The 17,204-nt window shown below is 42.2% G+C and overlaps 1 protein-coding gene across 1 annotated transcript; it reads right to left on the reverse strand.

Moving 5' to 3' along the window:
- Positions 1-14,445: 14,445 nt before the first annotated feature.
- Positions 14,446-17,178, reverse strand: LOC135671052 (glucan endo-1,3-beta-glucosidase 14-like). Its single transcript, XM_065178934.1, has 3 exons — positions 16,689-17,178; positions 15,006-16,045; positions 14,446-14,809 (listed from the first exon to the last, which is right to left on the reverse strand). The coding sequence occupies exons 1-3, from the start codon at positions 16,888-16,890 to the stop codon at positions 14,726-14,728; spliced, it is 1,326 nt and encodes a 441-aa protein (XP_065035006.1). The 5' UTR covers positions 16,891-17,178; the 3' UTR covers positions 14,446-14,725.
- Positions 17,179-17,204: the final 26 nt, after the last annotated feature.

Genomic DNA, 17,204 nt, shown 5'->3' on the forward strand with positions numbered 1-17,204 from the left:
GTAGGCATTGCGATGAGTAGAGGTTCGGATATGAGATATCTGACGGAGCCCTTGTCTTATTGGATGCAGATCCAATACCCATTAGGGAAGGACCCATTAGGGTTTGACACGGGATCTCTATAAATAGGAGGGATTCACAGCCTCATAGGCTAGAGTCTTTGCTTGCCTTTCCTATTCTCCTCTCCCTCTCCACCTTAGAGTAGGCCTGGAGTTTTGAGGAGCGTCGTCGCAACCCTACTGTGTGGATCACCGCTAGAGAGGAGGACGCTTGACCTCCTTCACCCACTCCTAAGGATATGCAAGGAAACAGGGATATACGATCTCCCTAGGTAACACAATCTCTATACGCAGTTTTGTGTTTTGCAGAATTTTGCGCACCAATCTTCGCACGACGACGAACATCTTTTTGGGAATCGGGGATTTTTGTTCCCCAATGATTTCCCAACAGTGGTATCAGAGTCAAGTTGTTCGTGCGAATGAATGGTTTTGAACTGCGTGTGTTGTGTTTAGCGAGAAAGGGCAGCAATAGTTGCTGCCCTCGATCTGCGTGCGTGCAGCGCAGCCGAAGGCGGGCAGCGCAGGGGCTGCGTCTGCAGCAGCCGGCCGACGGCCTGCTTGCAGCAGGCTTGCTGCCGGCGGGGCTGGCAACCCACGGGCAGAGGCGCCGCAGGGCAGCGACGCGCGACGCTTGCCACCGCAGCACCCGCGGGCGAAACCCCCCCCCCACAAGGGCGGCCGCCCGACGGTACAGCACCGCCTGCGGAGGCAGCGGCGCCCGAAGGGGGCGCCCACCCGCAGCGGCATCGCCGCCAGCGGGCGTGCCGCCTGCAGGCTAAGGCAATGCCCTCGCCCCACCGCACAGGCGCACCGGCAGGGTGGCGGCGGTGGGAGCAGCGAAAAGGGGAAAGGGTATTAGGGTTTTCTGGGCAAAAGATAGTTTTGCCCCTCGGAATTTGAGAAATTCCAGTTTCTATCTTTTGTCCAAATTACAAAAATACCCTTAGGAATTGAGAAATTCCCTACATGTCCCTGATTTCAGAAAAATATTAATTAATTAAAAGGTTTAGTTGATTATTATTTTTTTTATTATCTAGTAGTCCTACATGATGATGATTATTTATACATGTGATGTATGATGTGTGGACGGATGATCATAGACCGTGTGATGTGTGTACTTGTGATTATTATTATTGAGGTCTGCGAACCTCCATTATATTTCTCGTTTATTGTCGGGCCTGCGTGCCTATGATTAAGTTGTAATCATATGAGGAGGTGCAGCGGGAGCGTGGATGCGATAGCGGGACCCACGAGACGGACGATTGTGATGTATGGAGATGCATCAAGATGTCGACGAAATCGACGAGGACGAGATGGACGATCACAGGGCATGGAGATGCACCGTTGCACACATAGATCTTGATGTGAGTGATTAGGCCTACTGGCTCGTGCCTAATCATATTAGATTGTGGTCCATGATCATCTGGTGTGATTGCTTATACACATACTAGATATGTATATATATTTGCATGCGATGTAGATATATATTAAATATGTATATGTGTGACATGTCATATTAGGAGACCAAATTATAGAAACATCTCTCGATAATATTAAGTCGGTAAATGTGAGACAATTAGATTGACCCACGTGGCCTTCCATCGTTATGAGTAGGAACCGATTTCCGGTGTAGGTTGAGTTGGTTGAGTCCCTCGAGACTCACCTATATCGCGATTTGCTATCTTGCTTACGACATAGAGATGTCACCGGTGACCTGAGGACATGGTATGCTTGGTCGAGTCCCTCGAGGGTATATCATCAAATCAGAATCATCTTGTAACGAAGGTGTTGACTTAACCAAGCATCATGGTTGGTCGAGTCCCTCGAGGCCATGGTGATTCGGAGGCCGAATAGGACGGGAATCACAAGGAGTTGTGATCGGCAAGAGTTGCCTACCTTTTAGGCTTAGTGTGATTGGTCGAGTCCCTCGAGGTTACACTAAGACGCTGATTGGATCCTGATCCCCACTAGAAGTCTGCCGGAGACTTCCGTTTCACGTGCTGAGGGTGTCGCGTGACTCGTTAGTAAAATAGTGTGAGCATATTAAGATAGAAGTCCATATCTTGATAGTTTATTTCTTGCAAAATCTGCATGTTATTCATTTCTGCTACATCTTTATTTTCAGAAAATGTCGCTTTCAAATCCCTTACGTGGCATACTTGATGTCAACCGCCTCACTGGTCCAAATTATACGGATTGGCTTCGTAACTTGAGAATTGTTCTCACAGCGGAGAAAATCGTGTACGTCCTTGATACAGTGATGCCTACGCCCGAAGAAGGGGCAAGCGAGGATGAGATCGCTCGCTACGTGAAGTACATTGATGACTCCACTCTTGCTCAGTGCTATATGTTGGGCTCTATGACTCCAGAGTTACAGAGACAACATGAAAAGATGGATGCCAGATCCATTCTCCTACATGTCCGCAAATTATTTAAGGAACAGGGAAGGACTCAACGATATGAGATATCCAAGAGCCTTTTCCGCGCTAGGATGACTGAGGGGACACCGGTTCAGAACCATGTCCTAAAGATGATTGAGTGGATAGAGAAACTCACAGGTCTAGGAATTGTCCTAGAGGATAACTTGTGTGTGGACATTGTGCTTCAGTCCCTACCAGATTCCTTTTCACAGTTCATAATGAATTTTAATATGAACAAGCTTAAGGTGACTCTCCCAGAGCTCCTCAATATGTTGAGGGAGGCAGAGAGTACTATTAAGAAAGAGAAGCCAGTTCTCTACACTGGTGAGACCAGAAAGAAAAGGAAAGCAAAAAGGTCCCTTAAGAAGGGAAAGGGCAAGGGCAAACAAGGTAAAGCAAAGGTTGCTAAGAAAGACCCAACAAAGGACAAAGGCCAGTGCTTCCACTGTGGTAAAGATGGGCACTGGAAGAGAAACTGCAAAGAGTACCTTGCAGAAAGGGCGAAACAAAAGCTTGATGAAGCTTCAGGTACATTCATGATCAGTCTCTATTTGTCAGACTCTTATGATAACACATGGGTATTGGATACCGGTAGTGCTTATCATATATGCAATTCGTTGCAGGTTCTGGCAAGGCCTAGGAGACTAGAGAGAGGCGAGATGGACCTCAAGATGGGTAATGGAGCAAAAGTTGCTGTATTAGCTATTGGCGAGGTCGCCCTACATCTGCCTAGTGGAGCTTTTATTGCATTAGATGCATGTTATTTTGTTCCTTCTATTATCAAAAACATTATCTCCACTTCATGTTTAACAGTTAGTGGATATAAATTTGTTTTTTAGAACAATGATTGTTCAATATTATTAGATGATAAGATCATAATGAAAGGAACATTGCATAATGGTTTATTTATGTTAGACACCACTCCACATATCATGAATGTAAATGTGTCCAAAAGGAAACGAGATGAGTTGAACAGTGCATACCTGTGGCATTGTAGGCTAGGTCACATCCATGAAAGAAGGATTCAAAAGTTGCTAAATGATGGATATCAAGATCCATTCGACTATGTGTCATATGCAACTTGCGAGCCTTGCCTTGGTGAAAAACTGACCAACTTTCCATTTAGTGGAACTGGAGAGAGAGCCACTGAGTTGTTGGAACTCATACATAGTGATGTATGTGGACTCATATCAACTCATGCCATTGGAGGTTACTCCTACTTCATTATATTTACTGATGATTTCTCAAGGTATAGGATATGTGTACTTAATGAAGTACAAATCCGAGGCCTTTGAGAAATTCAGAGAGTATAAGAATGAGGTGGAGAACCAGACTAGAAAGAGTATCAAAACTCTTCGATCAGATCGAGGAGGTGAGTACTTAAGTACAGAGTTTACTCAGTTCCTCAAGGACCATGAGATATTATCCCAATGGACACCTCCTTACACACCTCAGCTCAATGGTGTCTCTGAAAGGAGAAATCGTACGTTATTAGATATGGTACGGTCCATGATGAGTTTCGCTGACCTACTTCTAGGGATATGCCCTAGAAACCGTAGCTTACCTTCTGAACAGAGTTTCAACTAAGTCGGTAGTGTCTACACCATATGAGATATGGAAAGGGAAGAAGCCTGATCTTAAGGTTGTTAAGATTTGGGGCTGCCTTGCCCACGTTAAAAGACACAACCCCGATAAGTTAGAATCAAGGACAGAGCGATGCATATTTGTGGGATACCCCAAGGAAACTTGTGGGTATTATTTCTATCATCTCGAGGACAAAAAGGTCTTTGTAGCTAAGAGAGCAGTGTTCCTTGAGAAGGAACACATTCTTGGCGGAGACAGTGGGAGAATGATAGAGTTGAGCGAAGTTAGAGAACCAAGCTCAAGCACCACTCTACAGCCTGAGTCTGTTCAGGTACCTAATACACAAGTTTCAACTTTACGCAGGTCTGATAGAGTATCTCATCCTCCTGAGAGATATGTGGGACATATTAGAGGAGAGGATGCAGAGGATATTGATCCTCAGACCTACGAGGAGGCTATTATGAGTATAGACTCCGAGAAGTGGCAAGAAGCCATGAATTCTGAGATGGATTCTATGTACTCCAATAAGGTTTGGAACCTAGTTGATGTGCCCGAAGGTATTGTACCCATCGGTTGCAAGTGGATCTTTAAGAAAAAGATCGGAGTAGATGGAAAGGTAGAGACCTATAAAGCAAGGCTAGTGGCTAAGGGGTATCGTCAAAGGCAAGGTGTTGACTACGACGAAACCTTCTCACCCGTAGCAATGCTAAAATCCATCAGAATTCTATTGGCTATTGCAGCACACTATGATTATGAGATCTGGCAGATGGATGTGAAAACCGCATTCCTCAATGGGAACCTCGAGGAGGAGGTGTATATGATGCAACCTGACGGATTCATGTCCAAGAACTGCCCAGATAAGGTGTGTAGGTTGCTTAAATCCATTTATGGACTAAAGCAAGCTTCCCGAAGTTGGAACATAAGATTTGGTAAGTCAATCAGATCTTATAACTTCGTTAAGAACGAAGATGAGCCTTGTGTGTACAGGAAGGTAAGTGGGAGCGCTATCACCTTTTTGGTGTTATATGTGGATGACATCCTCATCATTGGGAATGATGTAGGAATGCTATCCACAGTAAAGACTTGGTTATATAGACACTTCTCCATAAAGAACTTAGGGGAAGCATCCTATATCTTGGGGATTAGAATCTATAGAGATAGATCCAAGAGGATGCTTGGCTTGTCCCAGTCCAGGTACATAGAAACCATTGTCAAAAGGTTTGGCATGGAAAATTTCAAAGGGCAAACATGAATATGATACCTTATGCCTCAGCAATACGGTCTATCATGTATGCCATGCTATGTACTAGGCCTGATATAGCGCATGCTCTGAGTGTCACGAGCAGGTATCAGGCGGATCCAGGCTTGGAGCACTGGAAAGCAGTAAAGTGTATCCTTAAGTACTTGAGAAGGACTAAGGATCTTTTACTAGTATATGGAGGTAATAGCCTTAAGGTTGAAGGCTTCACTGACTCAAGTTTTCAGTCTGATGTCGATGATAGCAAGTCGAATTCAGGGTATGTGTACACCTTGAATGGAGGAGCAGTGTGTTGGAAGAGTTCCAAACAAAATACCACTGCTGACTCGACCATAGAGGCGGAGTATATTGCTGCATCAGATGCAGCAAAGGAGGGAGTTTGGGTGAAGAAGTTCATCACAGATTTGGGAGTCGATACAGATAGCGACAAGTCGACTTCCTTATATTGCGACAACTATGGGGTGATTACTCAAATAAGGGAACCCGGGTCTCATCAGAAGTGTTCTGAGGAGGTTCCAACTTATCAGAGAGATCGTAACCCGAGGAGATGTAGCAGTGGAAAGAGTTCCATCCGAAGATAACATTGCAGATCCACTAACAAAGCCGTTGTCTCAGATTATCTTTGAGCGTCACAGGAGTCTGATGGGGATCAGACACATAGGTGATTGGCTTTAGGTCAAGTGGGAGATTGCTAGTCATAGGTGCCCAGCAAGCCAATCACGTGAGTGATGGCACGTGTGACTTGATACAGAATCTTTTTGCTTATTATATTTTGGTGTATATCACTTTATAACTATTGCATAAATGCATATATATATTGTGATGTCCTTGGATTTGTGCAATGGGAATCGGATCGTGATGAGATCACGATAATGAGATCGATTCACCTTTAAACACATATCCTAAATAATCCCGGTCATAGGTTACTCGAGAGGGACATCGTGATAACCGGATAGACTGGTGTGTTGTATACCCGTCCATATGATGGATGCAGCTAGTCTCATAGCTGCTCGTGTAGGGACACTAGGGATACAGTACATATGCTCATTGGAGAATGAGTTCACTGATTGATCCGCTTACGGAATGCTGGATGGTTGATGATGCCTTATTGTCAGACATCGATTCCGTAGTCCTAGTGGTGTATCTGGTCCTTAGACTTGAGACACCAAGGATGTCCTGTATGAGTGCTCCACTCTTTGATACCAGACTTATAGGTTTGGCTATCCCCAGATCTAGTACAACTGGTCATTGGGAGTGGTAGTCGACCTTACGAGGGCTATTGAGTGTCAATAAAGGATCATCCACTCTCGGCGTCATGAGAGGAATATCCTATGTGTTCTTGCTCAGACAAATCCCTGGCCAAGGTCATTCGGGTTGAGAGAGAAAGAGTTCTCCGGGAGAATCCGATTAGAGCGAGACTCGAGTAGAAACCGTATGGGTCTGACAACACCATGCTCGATATACGGTCTCTAGGATATTAGATGGATGAGGGACTATAGGTATATGGTAACTGAGGACAGACAGGTCCAATGGATTGGATTCCCCTGTATCGTCTGGGGACTATGGCGTAGTGACATAGTACGTCCGTAGTCGATGAGTCGAGTGAATTATTACAGAGATAATAATTCACTGAGTTAGAAGGAGTTCTGACAGGTATGACTCACGGCCAGCTCGATATTGGGCCTAGAGGGTCACACATATATGGTAGACATTTCGATGAGTAGAGGTTCGGATATGAGATATCTGACGGAGCCCTTGTCTTATTGGATGCAGATCCAATACCCATTAGGGAAGGACCCATTAGGGTTTGACACGGGATCTCTATAAATAGGAGGGATTCACAGCCTCATAGGCTAGAGTCTTTGCTTGCCTTTCCTATTCTCCTCTCTCTCTCCACCTCAGAGTAGGCCTGGAGTTTTGAGGAGCGTCGTCGCAACCCTGCTGTGTGGATCACCGCTAGAGAGGAGGACGCTTGACCTCCTTCACCCTCTCCTAAGGATCTGCAAGGAAACAGGGATATACGATCTCCCTAGGTAACACAATCTCTATACGCAGTTTTGTGTTTTACGGAATTTTGCGCACCAATCTTCGCACGACGACGAACATCTTTTTGGGAATCGGGGATTTTTGTTTTCTTGTTCTTCCGCTGCGCATATGATGTCGCCCCCCAATGATTTCCCAACAACATCAACTTATCAAGTATGAAAGGTTTGCCTCAAAACCTTCTAGCTTTCCACTGCCTCAACCCAATTTATATATTTTAGCGAGCGATAAGCTATCCTGAAAAAAATTATATAGCAACAAAGTGAGCATATAAAGCTTAGTAAGTGACTAACATATCCATAACAAATAGGATCATTTCGAACAAATAAGATTTCAAAATACAATGCCGAGATACAAGAATTCAAAGATGCCACTCGACAAATGCAGAGTTACAATGTCATTTCATTCGATGTATGTTTTGTTCATAATAATGAAGTAAGGGCTAATTGGTGCATATCAGTGGCAGAAGAAGTATATCCATAGCATATGGTATATTTCAAAGTATATCATAAAGAGTATTTCGGATATCAATGACATATGAAATATTTCGGAATATATTAATGGCAGATGCAATACTTTGGAACGTATCAATGGCATATGGAATGTTTCAGATGTTGGGCTGATGGCCCATATTCAGCCCATGTGGGCTTTATCAGCCCACAGCCCACACCTCCTCTTAACCTAACCCTAATTAAGATTAGGGGGGTGTGGTGGCTACGTTTTAGAGGCAGATTAAAACTATAAAAAGGCAGCAACGAGGCAGATCTTTGGAGCCACGAGATTCCAAAGAGAAGAAGGAGAACAAGACAAAAAAGGAAGAGAAAGAAAGGGAAGAAGACAAGGACAACGCAGAGAGACTGTTCTCAATCATCTAGCAGTGTTCTCATCTCAGGTTAGATCAAATCTACAGTAGGCTCTTGCTGTGATTACTTGGGAGTTTTAGATATTGTGGGCAGTGACGTGATCCTTGTATCCCAGTTATTCTCTTGTGGTTGTTGCTAGGGTTTTGGGCAAGAGATTGAGATTTGTACATTCATTATTCTCATAGTGGATTATCTCTAGTTTGCCCCGTGGTTTTTACCCTTCACATTGAAGGGGTTTTCCACGTATATCTTGGTGTTCTGTTTGATTGTGTTTCCATTTTATTCCGCTGCATATTTTGGTCTTCTAGTATTTGTTCCTATACAAAGGTTATTCCTGTTTATATCCCCATCAACTGGTATGAGAGCGGGGTTTTGGTGATTTAATTTTTTGTATTTGAACATGGAGGCCAGTAATATTTCTCGCATGATTAGTTTGAATGGAAATAACTTGATGATATAGAAACCAAGAATGGAAGATCTCTTGTATTGCAAAGATTTGTATGGACCTTTGCAAGGGAATAGTGCAAAACCTACAACTATGACAGAAGATGAGTGGAAGAGGTTAGATCGAAAAATAATTGGGTTTATTAGACAGTGGCTTGATGATAGTGTCTTTCACAATGTTTCTACTGAAATTTCTGCATATTCTCTTTGGAAAAAATTGGAAAGTCTCTATGAAAGAAAACAGCTGGCAACAAAGCTTTTTTGATCAGAAAACTTGTGAACCTAAAATATAGAGAGGGTGCTTCTATTGCTGAGCATTTGAATGAAATGCAGAGTATTACTAACCAGTTATCCTCTATGAAAATGTCTCTTGATGATGAGTTGCAGGCATTGTTACTTCTCAGTTCATTACCAGAAAGTTGGGAGACACTGGTGGTTTCCCTCAGTAATTCTGCACCAGATGGTATTGTCACTATGAGTCAAGTAACAAACAGTTTGTTGAATGAGGAGTTGAAAAGAAAGAGTTCAGCAACATCTCAGAATGATTCACAGGCACTTATCTCAGAGAACAGAGGAAGGTCAAAGTCCAGAAGCAGTTCACGTATGGGTAGGAGCAAGTCAAGATCAAGAAAAGATATTGTTTGCTATAACTGTGGTGAGAAAGGACATTACAAGAACCAATGTAAGCAACCTAAGAAGAACAAGAAAAAGGGAAAAGAAGTGGAGTCTACGGAGTCAAAGGATAATACTACAGCTATAGTGCAGGGTGGTGATTATTTGATTTTGTCTCCTTCTGATGATATTTTTTCTTGTGTGTGTCAGAATCTTGAGTGGGTGATTGACACAGGTGCTTCTTATCATGCTACACCTCGGAGAGAGTTTTTTGCTACATACAGGTCTGGAAACTTTGGTGTTGTCAAGATGGGCAATTATGACACAGCAGACATCATTGGCATGGGTGATATCCATTTAAAGACCAACCTTGGTTGCAAGTTGGTACTTAAGGATGTGAGGCATGTGGTTGACTTGAGGCTGAATTTAATTTCAGTTGGAAGACTAGATGATGAAGAGTATGAAAGCAGATTTCACAGAGGGCAATGGAAGCTCAGTAAGGGTTCTCTTGTTATAGCTAGTGGAAAGAAATGTCATACTTTGTACAGGTTGCAGGCTAAAGCTTATGGTGAGCAGTTAAATGCTATAGAGAAAGACTTCAGTATGGAGTTGTGGCATAGGCGATTGGGACACATGAGCGAGAAGGGACTGCAAGCTCTTTCCAAGAGAGAGGTATTACCAGATCTCAGAGGTATACATCTGAACCCTTGTATTGATTGTTTGGCTGGTAAACAACATAGAGTTTCATTTGCTAGTGCTGCTTTGTCTAGAAAAATGCATGCCTTGGACCGTGTTTATACAGATGTATATGGTCCTTTGAGGACAAAAACTCCTGGTGGATCTGTTGATGTTCTTGGTATAAGTTGTGCACTTTATTTTGTTACTTTTATAGATGATTTTTCCAGGAAAGTTTGGGCTTATGCTTTGAAGACCAAAGATCAGGTTATTAATGTCTTCAAAGAGTTTCATGCCAGGGTTGAAAGGGAGACAGAAAGGAAATTGAAATGCATAAGATCAGATAATGGTGGTGAGTATATAGGATTGTTTAATGACTATTGCAGGTCACATGGGATCCAACATGAGATGACAGTTCCTGGTACACCTCAGCATAATGCAATTGCAGAGAGGATGAATCGCACCATCATGGAAAAGATCAGATGTATGCTTTCACAAGCCAAGCTACCCAAAAGGTTTTGGGATGAGGCTTTGAGGACTACAGTTGATGTGATCAACTTATCACCATGTACAGCCCTAGATGGTGATGTTGCAGAGCATGTATGGTCAGGGAAGGATGTTTCCTACAGGCATTTGAGAGTGTTTGGTTGTCGCGCATTTGCACATGTTCCAGATAATGAGAGGTCCAAGCTGGATGGTAAGTCTAAAGAATGTATTTTTCTTGGTTACTCACATGATCAGTTTGGTTACAGGCTTTGGGATCCAGAAAAGCAGAAGGTGTTCAGGAGCAGAGATGTGGTCTTCTTTGAGGATCAAACCTTTGAAGATTTGAAGAAGAAGGCACCAGCCAAGACTTCTGTAGAAGGATTAGCAGATTGTGACCCAGTTATTCCTCCAGTATATCAGGGTGATGGGGGAGATGTACAGGAAAATAGTGTAGAGCCTAATGTTGATTTACCTGCAGGACATGTTGAGCAAGAAGAAGTAGGAGAGCAAGTTCCCGCAGAACCTCAGTTGAGAAGATCTTCTAGACAATGTCAACCTTCCAGAAGATACTCTACAGATGAGTATGTGATGCTTACTGATGCAGGTGAACCAGAGAGTTACCAGGAAGCAGTTGAGAGTGAGCAGAAAGAGAAGTGGTTAGTTGCTATGCAGGAAGAGATGGATGCTCTTCAGAAGAACCACACTTATGATTTGGTGCTGCTACTAAATGGAATGAAGGCCTTGAAGAACAAGTGAGTTTTTAGGTTGAAGACTCAAGAATATTGTTCTCAACCAAAGTACAAAGCTAGATTGGTTGTGAAAGGCTTTGGTCAAAAGAAAGGTATTGACTTTGAAGAGATATTTTCTCCTGTTGTTAAAATGTCTTCTATTCGTGTTGCTCTTGGTATTGCTGCTAGCCAGGACTTGGAGGTTGAGCAGTTAGATGTGAAGACAACTTTCCTTCATGGTGATTTGGAGGAGGAAATTTATATGGAGCAACCAGAAGGCTTCAAAGTCAAAGGTAAAGATAATTTTGTCTGTAAGTTGAAGAAGAGCTTGTATGGGCTAAAGCAAGCTCCAAGACAGTGGTACAGAAAGTTTGATTCATTTATGACAGAAAATGGATACAAAAGAACGGCTTCAGATCATTGTGTGTACATCAAATGGTTTAGTGAGGATTTTATTATTCTCTTACTTTATGTTGATGACATGCTTATTCTTGAGAAAGATATGTCTAAAATTGACAGGTTGAAGAAGGAACTGAGTGAGTCTTTTGCAATGAAGGACATGGGGCCAGCAAAACAAATACTAGGCATGCAGATTTCCCGTGACAGGAAAAACAAGAAGATTTGGTTGTCACAGGAGAAATACATCGAGAAGGTATTGAAAAGATTTAGTATGAGCAATGCTAAGCCAGTTGGTTCTCCTCTTGCAGGTCACTTTAAGTTGTGCTCAGAACAGAGTCCGTCAAGTGATGAGGAGAAGGAGAAAATGCAAAAGGTTCCTTATGCTTCAGCAATTGGAAGTTTAATGTATGCAATGGTATGTACGAGGCCAGACATCGCATATGCAGTGGGTGTTACTAGCAGATTTCTTGCAAATCCAGGCAAAGAGCATTGGGCAGCAGTGAAGTGGATTTTTAGATATCTCAGAGGGAGCTCTAAGGATTGTTTAAGCTTTGGAGGTGGACCACCTGTGTTAATAGGTTACACAGATGCAGATATGGCAAGAGATATAGATACGAGGAAATCTACTTCAGGTTATGTACTTACTTTTGCAGGGGGAGCTGTGTCATGGCAATCCAGGTTGCAAAGGTGTATTGCTCTCTCTACCACAGAAGCAGAATATATTGCTGCTACAGAGGTATGCAAAGAAATGTTATGGATGAAAGAATTCTTACAAGAATTGGGGCTGAAACAGGAAAATTATGTGGTGCATTGTGACAGCCAAAGTGCCATCCATTTGTGTAAGAACCCAATGTTTCATTCCAAGTCAAAGCATATAGATGTCAGATACCACTGGATTCGAAATGTATTTGAAGAGAAGCAGTTGCAGCTTCAGAAAATTCATACAGATGACAAAGGAGTAGACATGTTGACGAAGACCTTACCAAAAGAAAGACAGGAGATATGCCGACAGTTGGTCGGCATGGCTTCACATTGAGGAGTCATGGGACAGCCTCCCTTATGGGCTGAAGGGGGAGGTTGTTGGGCTGATGGCCCATATTCAGCCCATGTGGGCTTTATCAGCCCACAGCCCACACCCCCTCTTAACCTAACCCGAATTAAGATTAAGGGGGTGTGGTGGCTACGTTTTAGAGGCAGATTAAAGCTATAAAAAGGCAACAACGAGGCAGATCTTTGGAGCCACGAGATTCCAAAGAGAAGAAGGAGAACAAGGCAGAAAAGGAAGAGAAAGAAAGGGAAGAAGACAAGGACAACGCAGAGAGACTGTTCTCAATCATCTAGCAGTGTTCTCATCTCAGGTTAGATCAAATCTACAGTAGGCTCTTGCTGTGATTACTTGGGAGTTTTAGATATTGTGGGCAGTGACGTGATCCTTGTATCCCAGTTATTCTCTTGTGGTTGTCGCTAGGGTTTTGGGCAAGAGATTGAGATTTGTACATTCATTATTCTCATAGTGGATTATCTCTAGTTTGCCCCGTGGTTTTTACCCTTCACATTGAAGGGGTTTTCCACGTATATCTTGGTGTTCTGTTTGATTGTATTTCCATTTTATTCCGCTGCGTATTTTGGTCTTCTAGTATTTGTTCCTATACAAAGGTTATTCCTGTTTATATCCCCATCATCAGAAGCATAAGAAGTATTTCAGAACATATCAAAGAACAAATACAAAATAGAAGCTCAAACATCGCATTTGATGTTGCATACATTTCATTCTTATCCAAAGCACATATAGAAGCATATAACCAAAGCTTTAGATATCATATCAAACAGATATAAGGTGAAGTGGGATCCCAAACATAATCTTCCATGTTTATATATTCATTATTCTTATAGTGGATTATCTCTAGTTTACCTCATGATTTTTACCTTTCACGTTGGAAGGTTTTTCTACGTAAATCTTGGTATTTTATTTGATTATGATTCCATTTAATTTCGCTGCGTGTTATGACCTGCTAGTATTTGTTCATATACTTCTGTCTTATATCCCATCATTTAATTTCGAAATAATTATGATATTTCGAAAATCTTAACTATCATCGAGGAAAATTTTAAAGTATGTATCTGAAATACAAAACGGTGTTTTGGACCTGCATGTATGACCAAGTTTTAACTTTCGTACAGTGCTAGAATCGCTTAAGAAGCGTTTAATAGGACCTCTAATTTTACATTTGGCTTTATGCATGTCAGATGATCAATGACTGATCGAGTTTACCCGCAAGCTTTGAACAATTATATCGAGTAATAATATATGACATCATATGGAACTTTTATAATCTGCCAAAAGAGTTGTATTTAACCATCATCTCTATTTTCTTTCGCATGAAGCCTCAAATAAAAATAAGGTATCCTAATTTTATATTCTATGTAAAGACTAGAGAATTTTTTGGAAAGCGTGGATCCATGAATGCCCAAGAAAATATGCATAGCTAATTTCAATGTGTCAATAGAATCTTTAATTTTCATGTACATAAATTTAATTTTCATTTATCGTTAGAACTCTATTAGTTTAACTGATTACTGATTAACCTTTCGTTCATCATCATACGATCAACATAACATCATTAGCTGTTGATTAGCCTTTGGTGTTATATATATATATATCATGCGACATAGGGGTATTTGGCTGAATTTTGTCGGGTATGCTTGTAGAATCTCCTCCAATGTATGTGGCCAATATCCTTTTCTTTATGCCATTCAATTTATCGCTCACTTCAGATGATCAATGAACGATCAATGAAAGAGTTATTATAAAAGCGTTATCATAAGCATCCCAATAGTGAGTGAAGAGCTTCAGCGAATATGATTGCCGACATTGATTGAAAACAATGAAACAATTACTTATTTCTCATCTTACAATGTTCATAAAAAAACTTGTGTCTATTAGTATAGAACTAAAGAGCGCACTGAGATACTTGATCCAACTAATGAACGGCATTGGAATATCAATGGAAACCAGCTACTTCATGTCCTAAATCATTTAGAGACTTTGTACCTACACAATTCTCGTGAGCAGGAAATGCACATGGTAGATAGTACAGGAGGTAAGAGGATCCAACAAACGCTGTCCAAGTCCAGTCTTCTTCTTGTCTTGTCAAACTAAATCATCAGAGCTAGAATAACCATTACGTAACATGTGAGAACCATGGCAGATGGTCCTAGGCAACTTCGTGTACGAATTCTCTGCGATCGTGCCACCCAAAGTAGAATGTTAGTCGATTCAAGCCAGCAGCTTCTAATTAATGAATTCACAGGGAAAAAAAATACTGCTAAATTAATCATGCCTCAGTTATCGTTTATACTAATTAATACAATATTGTTTATTCTCAGTTCCAAAAAGCAGAAGCATATTACTAAGAAGAATCCAAGAAACTGATACCGTGAGTGACAAGAGAGATGGAGATGCACTGGAAGGCTTCAGGCCATGTAAGCCAATATTGTAGGATATGCTCCCGTCGGCCTTGAATAGCCCGTAGTGCTTCTCAGAACTCGGTCCTGGCTTTAAATCCTCATTAAACAAAGCAAAAACATAAGCCTTAACCACCATCTTTGGCCTCCGTGGAGTTCCTTTCTTCTTGAAAAGTCGTTTCCGGAGATTAAAATTGTAAGTCCTTGCATTCTGAAGAGTGGCTCCAGCTTCATTTTCATCCCCACCGGATGCCCAACCTGTCTCCGAAACCCGGACTTCCATCTTGTCATAACCGGCGGCTTCGAGAGCAGCATAAGCTGCATCTATTTGAGCATCGAACATGTTGTCATAGTGCAGGCCAGTCTTCGCATCATGGATTCCGGCGTTCGACCGGAAAAGAGCATAATTGATATCGATATGCTCAGGATCACTTTTGTAAGCTAAAAATGGATATGCATTGATATAGAACGGACTACCGATCTGCGAAAAGAAATCCAAGATGGGCCTCATGTAGACGAGGACATCTTCTCTGAAAATGCAAGATGAGGGAGGGAAGGAATTAGCGAACACAGCCGCGGAATGTGGCGTTGACACCTCGATATCACCCGCCAATTTAAGCCTGTCGAGGGCATTGTACACATTTTTTGCGGCACCCAAAAGAGCTCCTGCCAGTTCTTCATCTGTGCCTCCTAAAACTTCGTTCCCGATTGCAATTCCTGTGATGTGGGTGTCCGGCAGAAATGGCTGCACATTTTCCTTGATCCAACTCATAGCATGATCTTCGTACACACTAATGTCTTTTAGATACTCATTGCCGATGGCCACGATCAGTTCGAGCCCAGACCCCTTGAATGCATTGAGCACGCTGTGATCCGCATCGTAGATTCTCACATTCCTTATCTTTGCTAATTTCAAAAGTGTGACGACGCTTTCAGGTGGAGGAAGATTGTCAGCAATCCTGCCATAGTTTATCCCATAGGTTCCAGTAAATGCCTCAACCTTCAGTGGGCCTTCATATCAACAGAAACAGCATGCTTACTAACACAACATTTTTTGTGCCTATATTATTATTATTATTATTATTATTATTATTATTATTGTATGACTCTCATATTTCAACCCTCGATAGAATCATGTTATTAAATTCATTAGCGGACTTTTATAAATTTCGGTTGGATGAAAAAACAAATAAAATTACATTTTGGTGTTTTAAAATATCAAAAGTACCAAAAGGAATAATTGGAAAATGAATGATAAACCAAAAATAAAATGCAAACTGTCATGAGAGAAGATTAAACGGTTCCTAATATGATCAAAAAGCAATCAGCGTTAACATGGAAAGAGTGATGTCAGATGAAAGGTATAATAAAGGAGAAGAGCAGGAGAAGAAAGAATGGAAGCTTTTATGATTGTCTAGTACGATGGAAAATAATAAGGCAGAATTCAACAAGGATTGATAAGAGGTTTCAAGGAGTGACGGGATCATGAGGATTTAACGGAGCAAGTTGTACAATCGAAACAAAAGAGAAAAAAAATCAATTGTTTATAGCAAATTAAAAAGTCCTGATCGATCAAAACTGGGGGATGCAATCGCCTTTAACCAACCGAAGAGAGGGTAGCTTGGGAGTGGGCACGGGAGGTGCAAAAGCTTACCATGATGCGAAAGGGAGAAGAAGACGAGGCACCAGAAGAAGAGCGGAGATCGAGAATCCCGCATGCTTTCCTTAGCAATAGGCAGCGGAGGGGCGTCGTAGCCGCACGAGGACGAGGAGGAGACGGCGATGAGAACTGCAGAGGTTTCGGAGGAGGATGCCATGTGTAGCAACAATGGGATGCTTGCTTTATCTGGGGGCATGCCATAGATCAGATTCTTGGCCTCCAGCCGCCACCAGCACCACGATACGCCGTCGAAAGGAAAGCAAAGAACCAAAAGCAGCAGGGATTGATGGATGGATGGATGGAGAGAAGTAGAAGGTAGAAGGAGAGAGATCGCGACTGAAGCAATCCGACCAAAGGAATCGATTCCTTGGGCCTAACCAATCTCTCGGCATGTCTCTCTTCCTTTGATTCCCACTTCGGAGCAAGGGAGGTAACTACCAACCGTCACAGGAGGAGGGGATGCCCCACAGACCATCGGGGCCACGCTATCTTCTACGAGTCACCAGCCCT

Source organism: Musa acuminata, unplaced genomic scaffold (genome assembly GCF_036884655.1).
Source record: "Musa acuminata AAA Group cultivar baxijiao unplaced genomic scaffold, Cavendish_Baxijiao_AAA HiC_scaffold_1137, whole genome shotgun sequence".
NCBI classification, from domain to species: domain Eukaryota; kingdom Viridiplantae; phylum Streptophyta; class Magnoliopsida; order Zingiberales; family Musaceae; genus Musa; species Musa acuminata.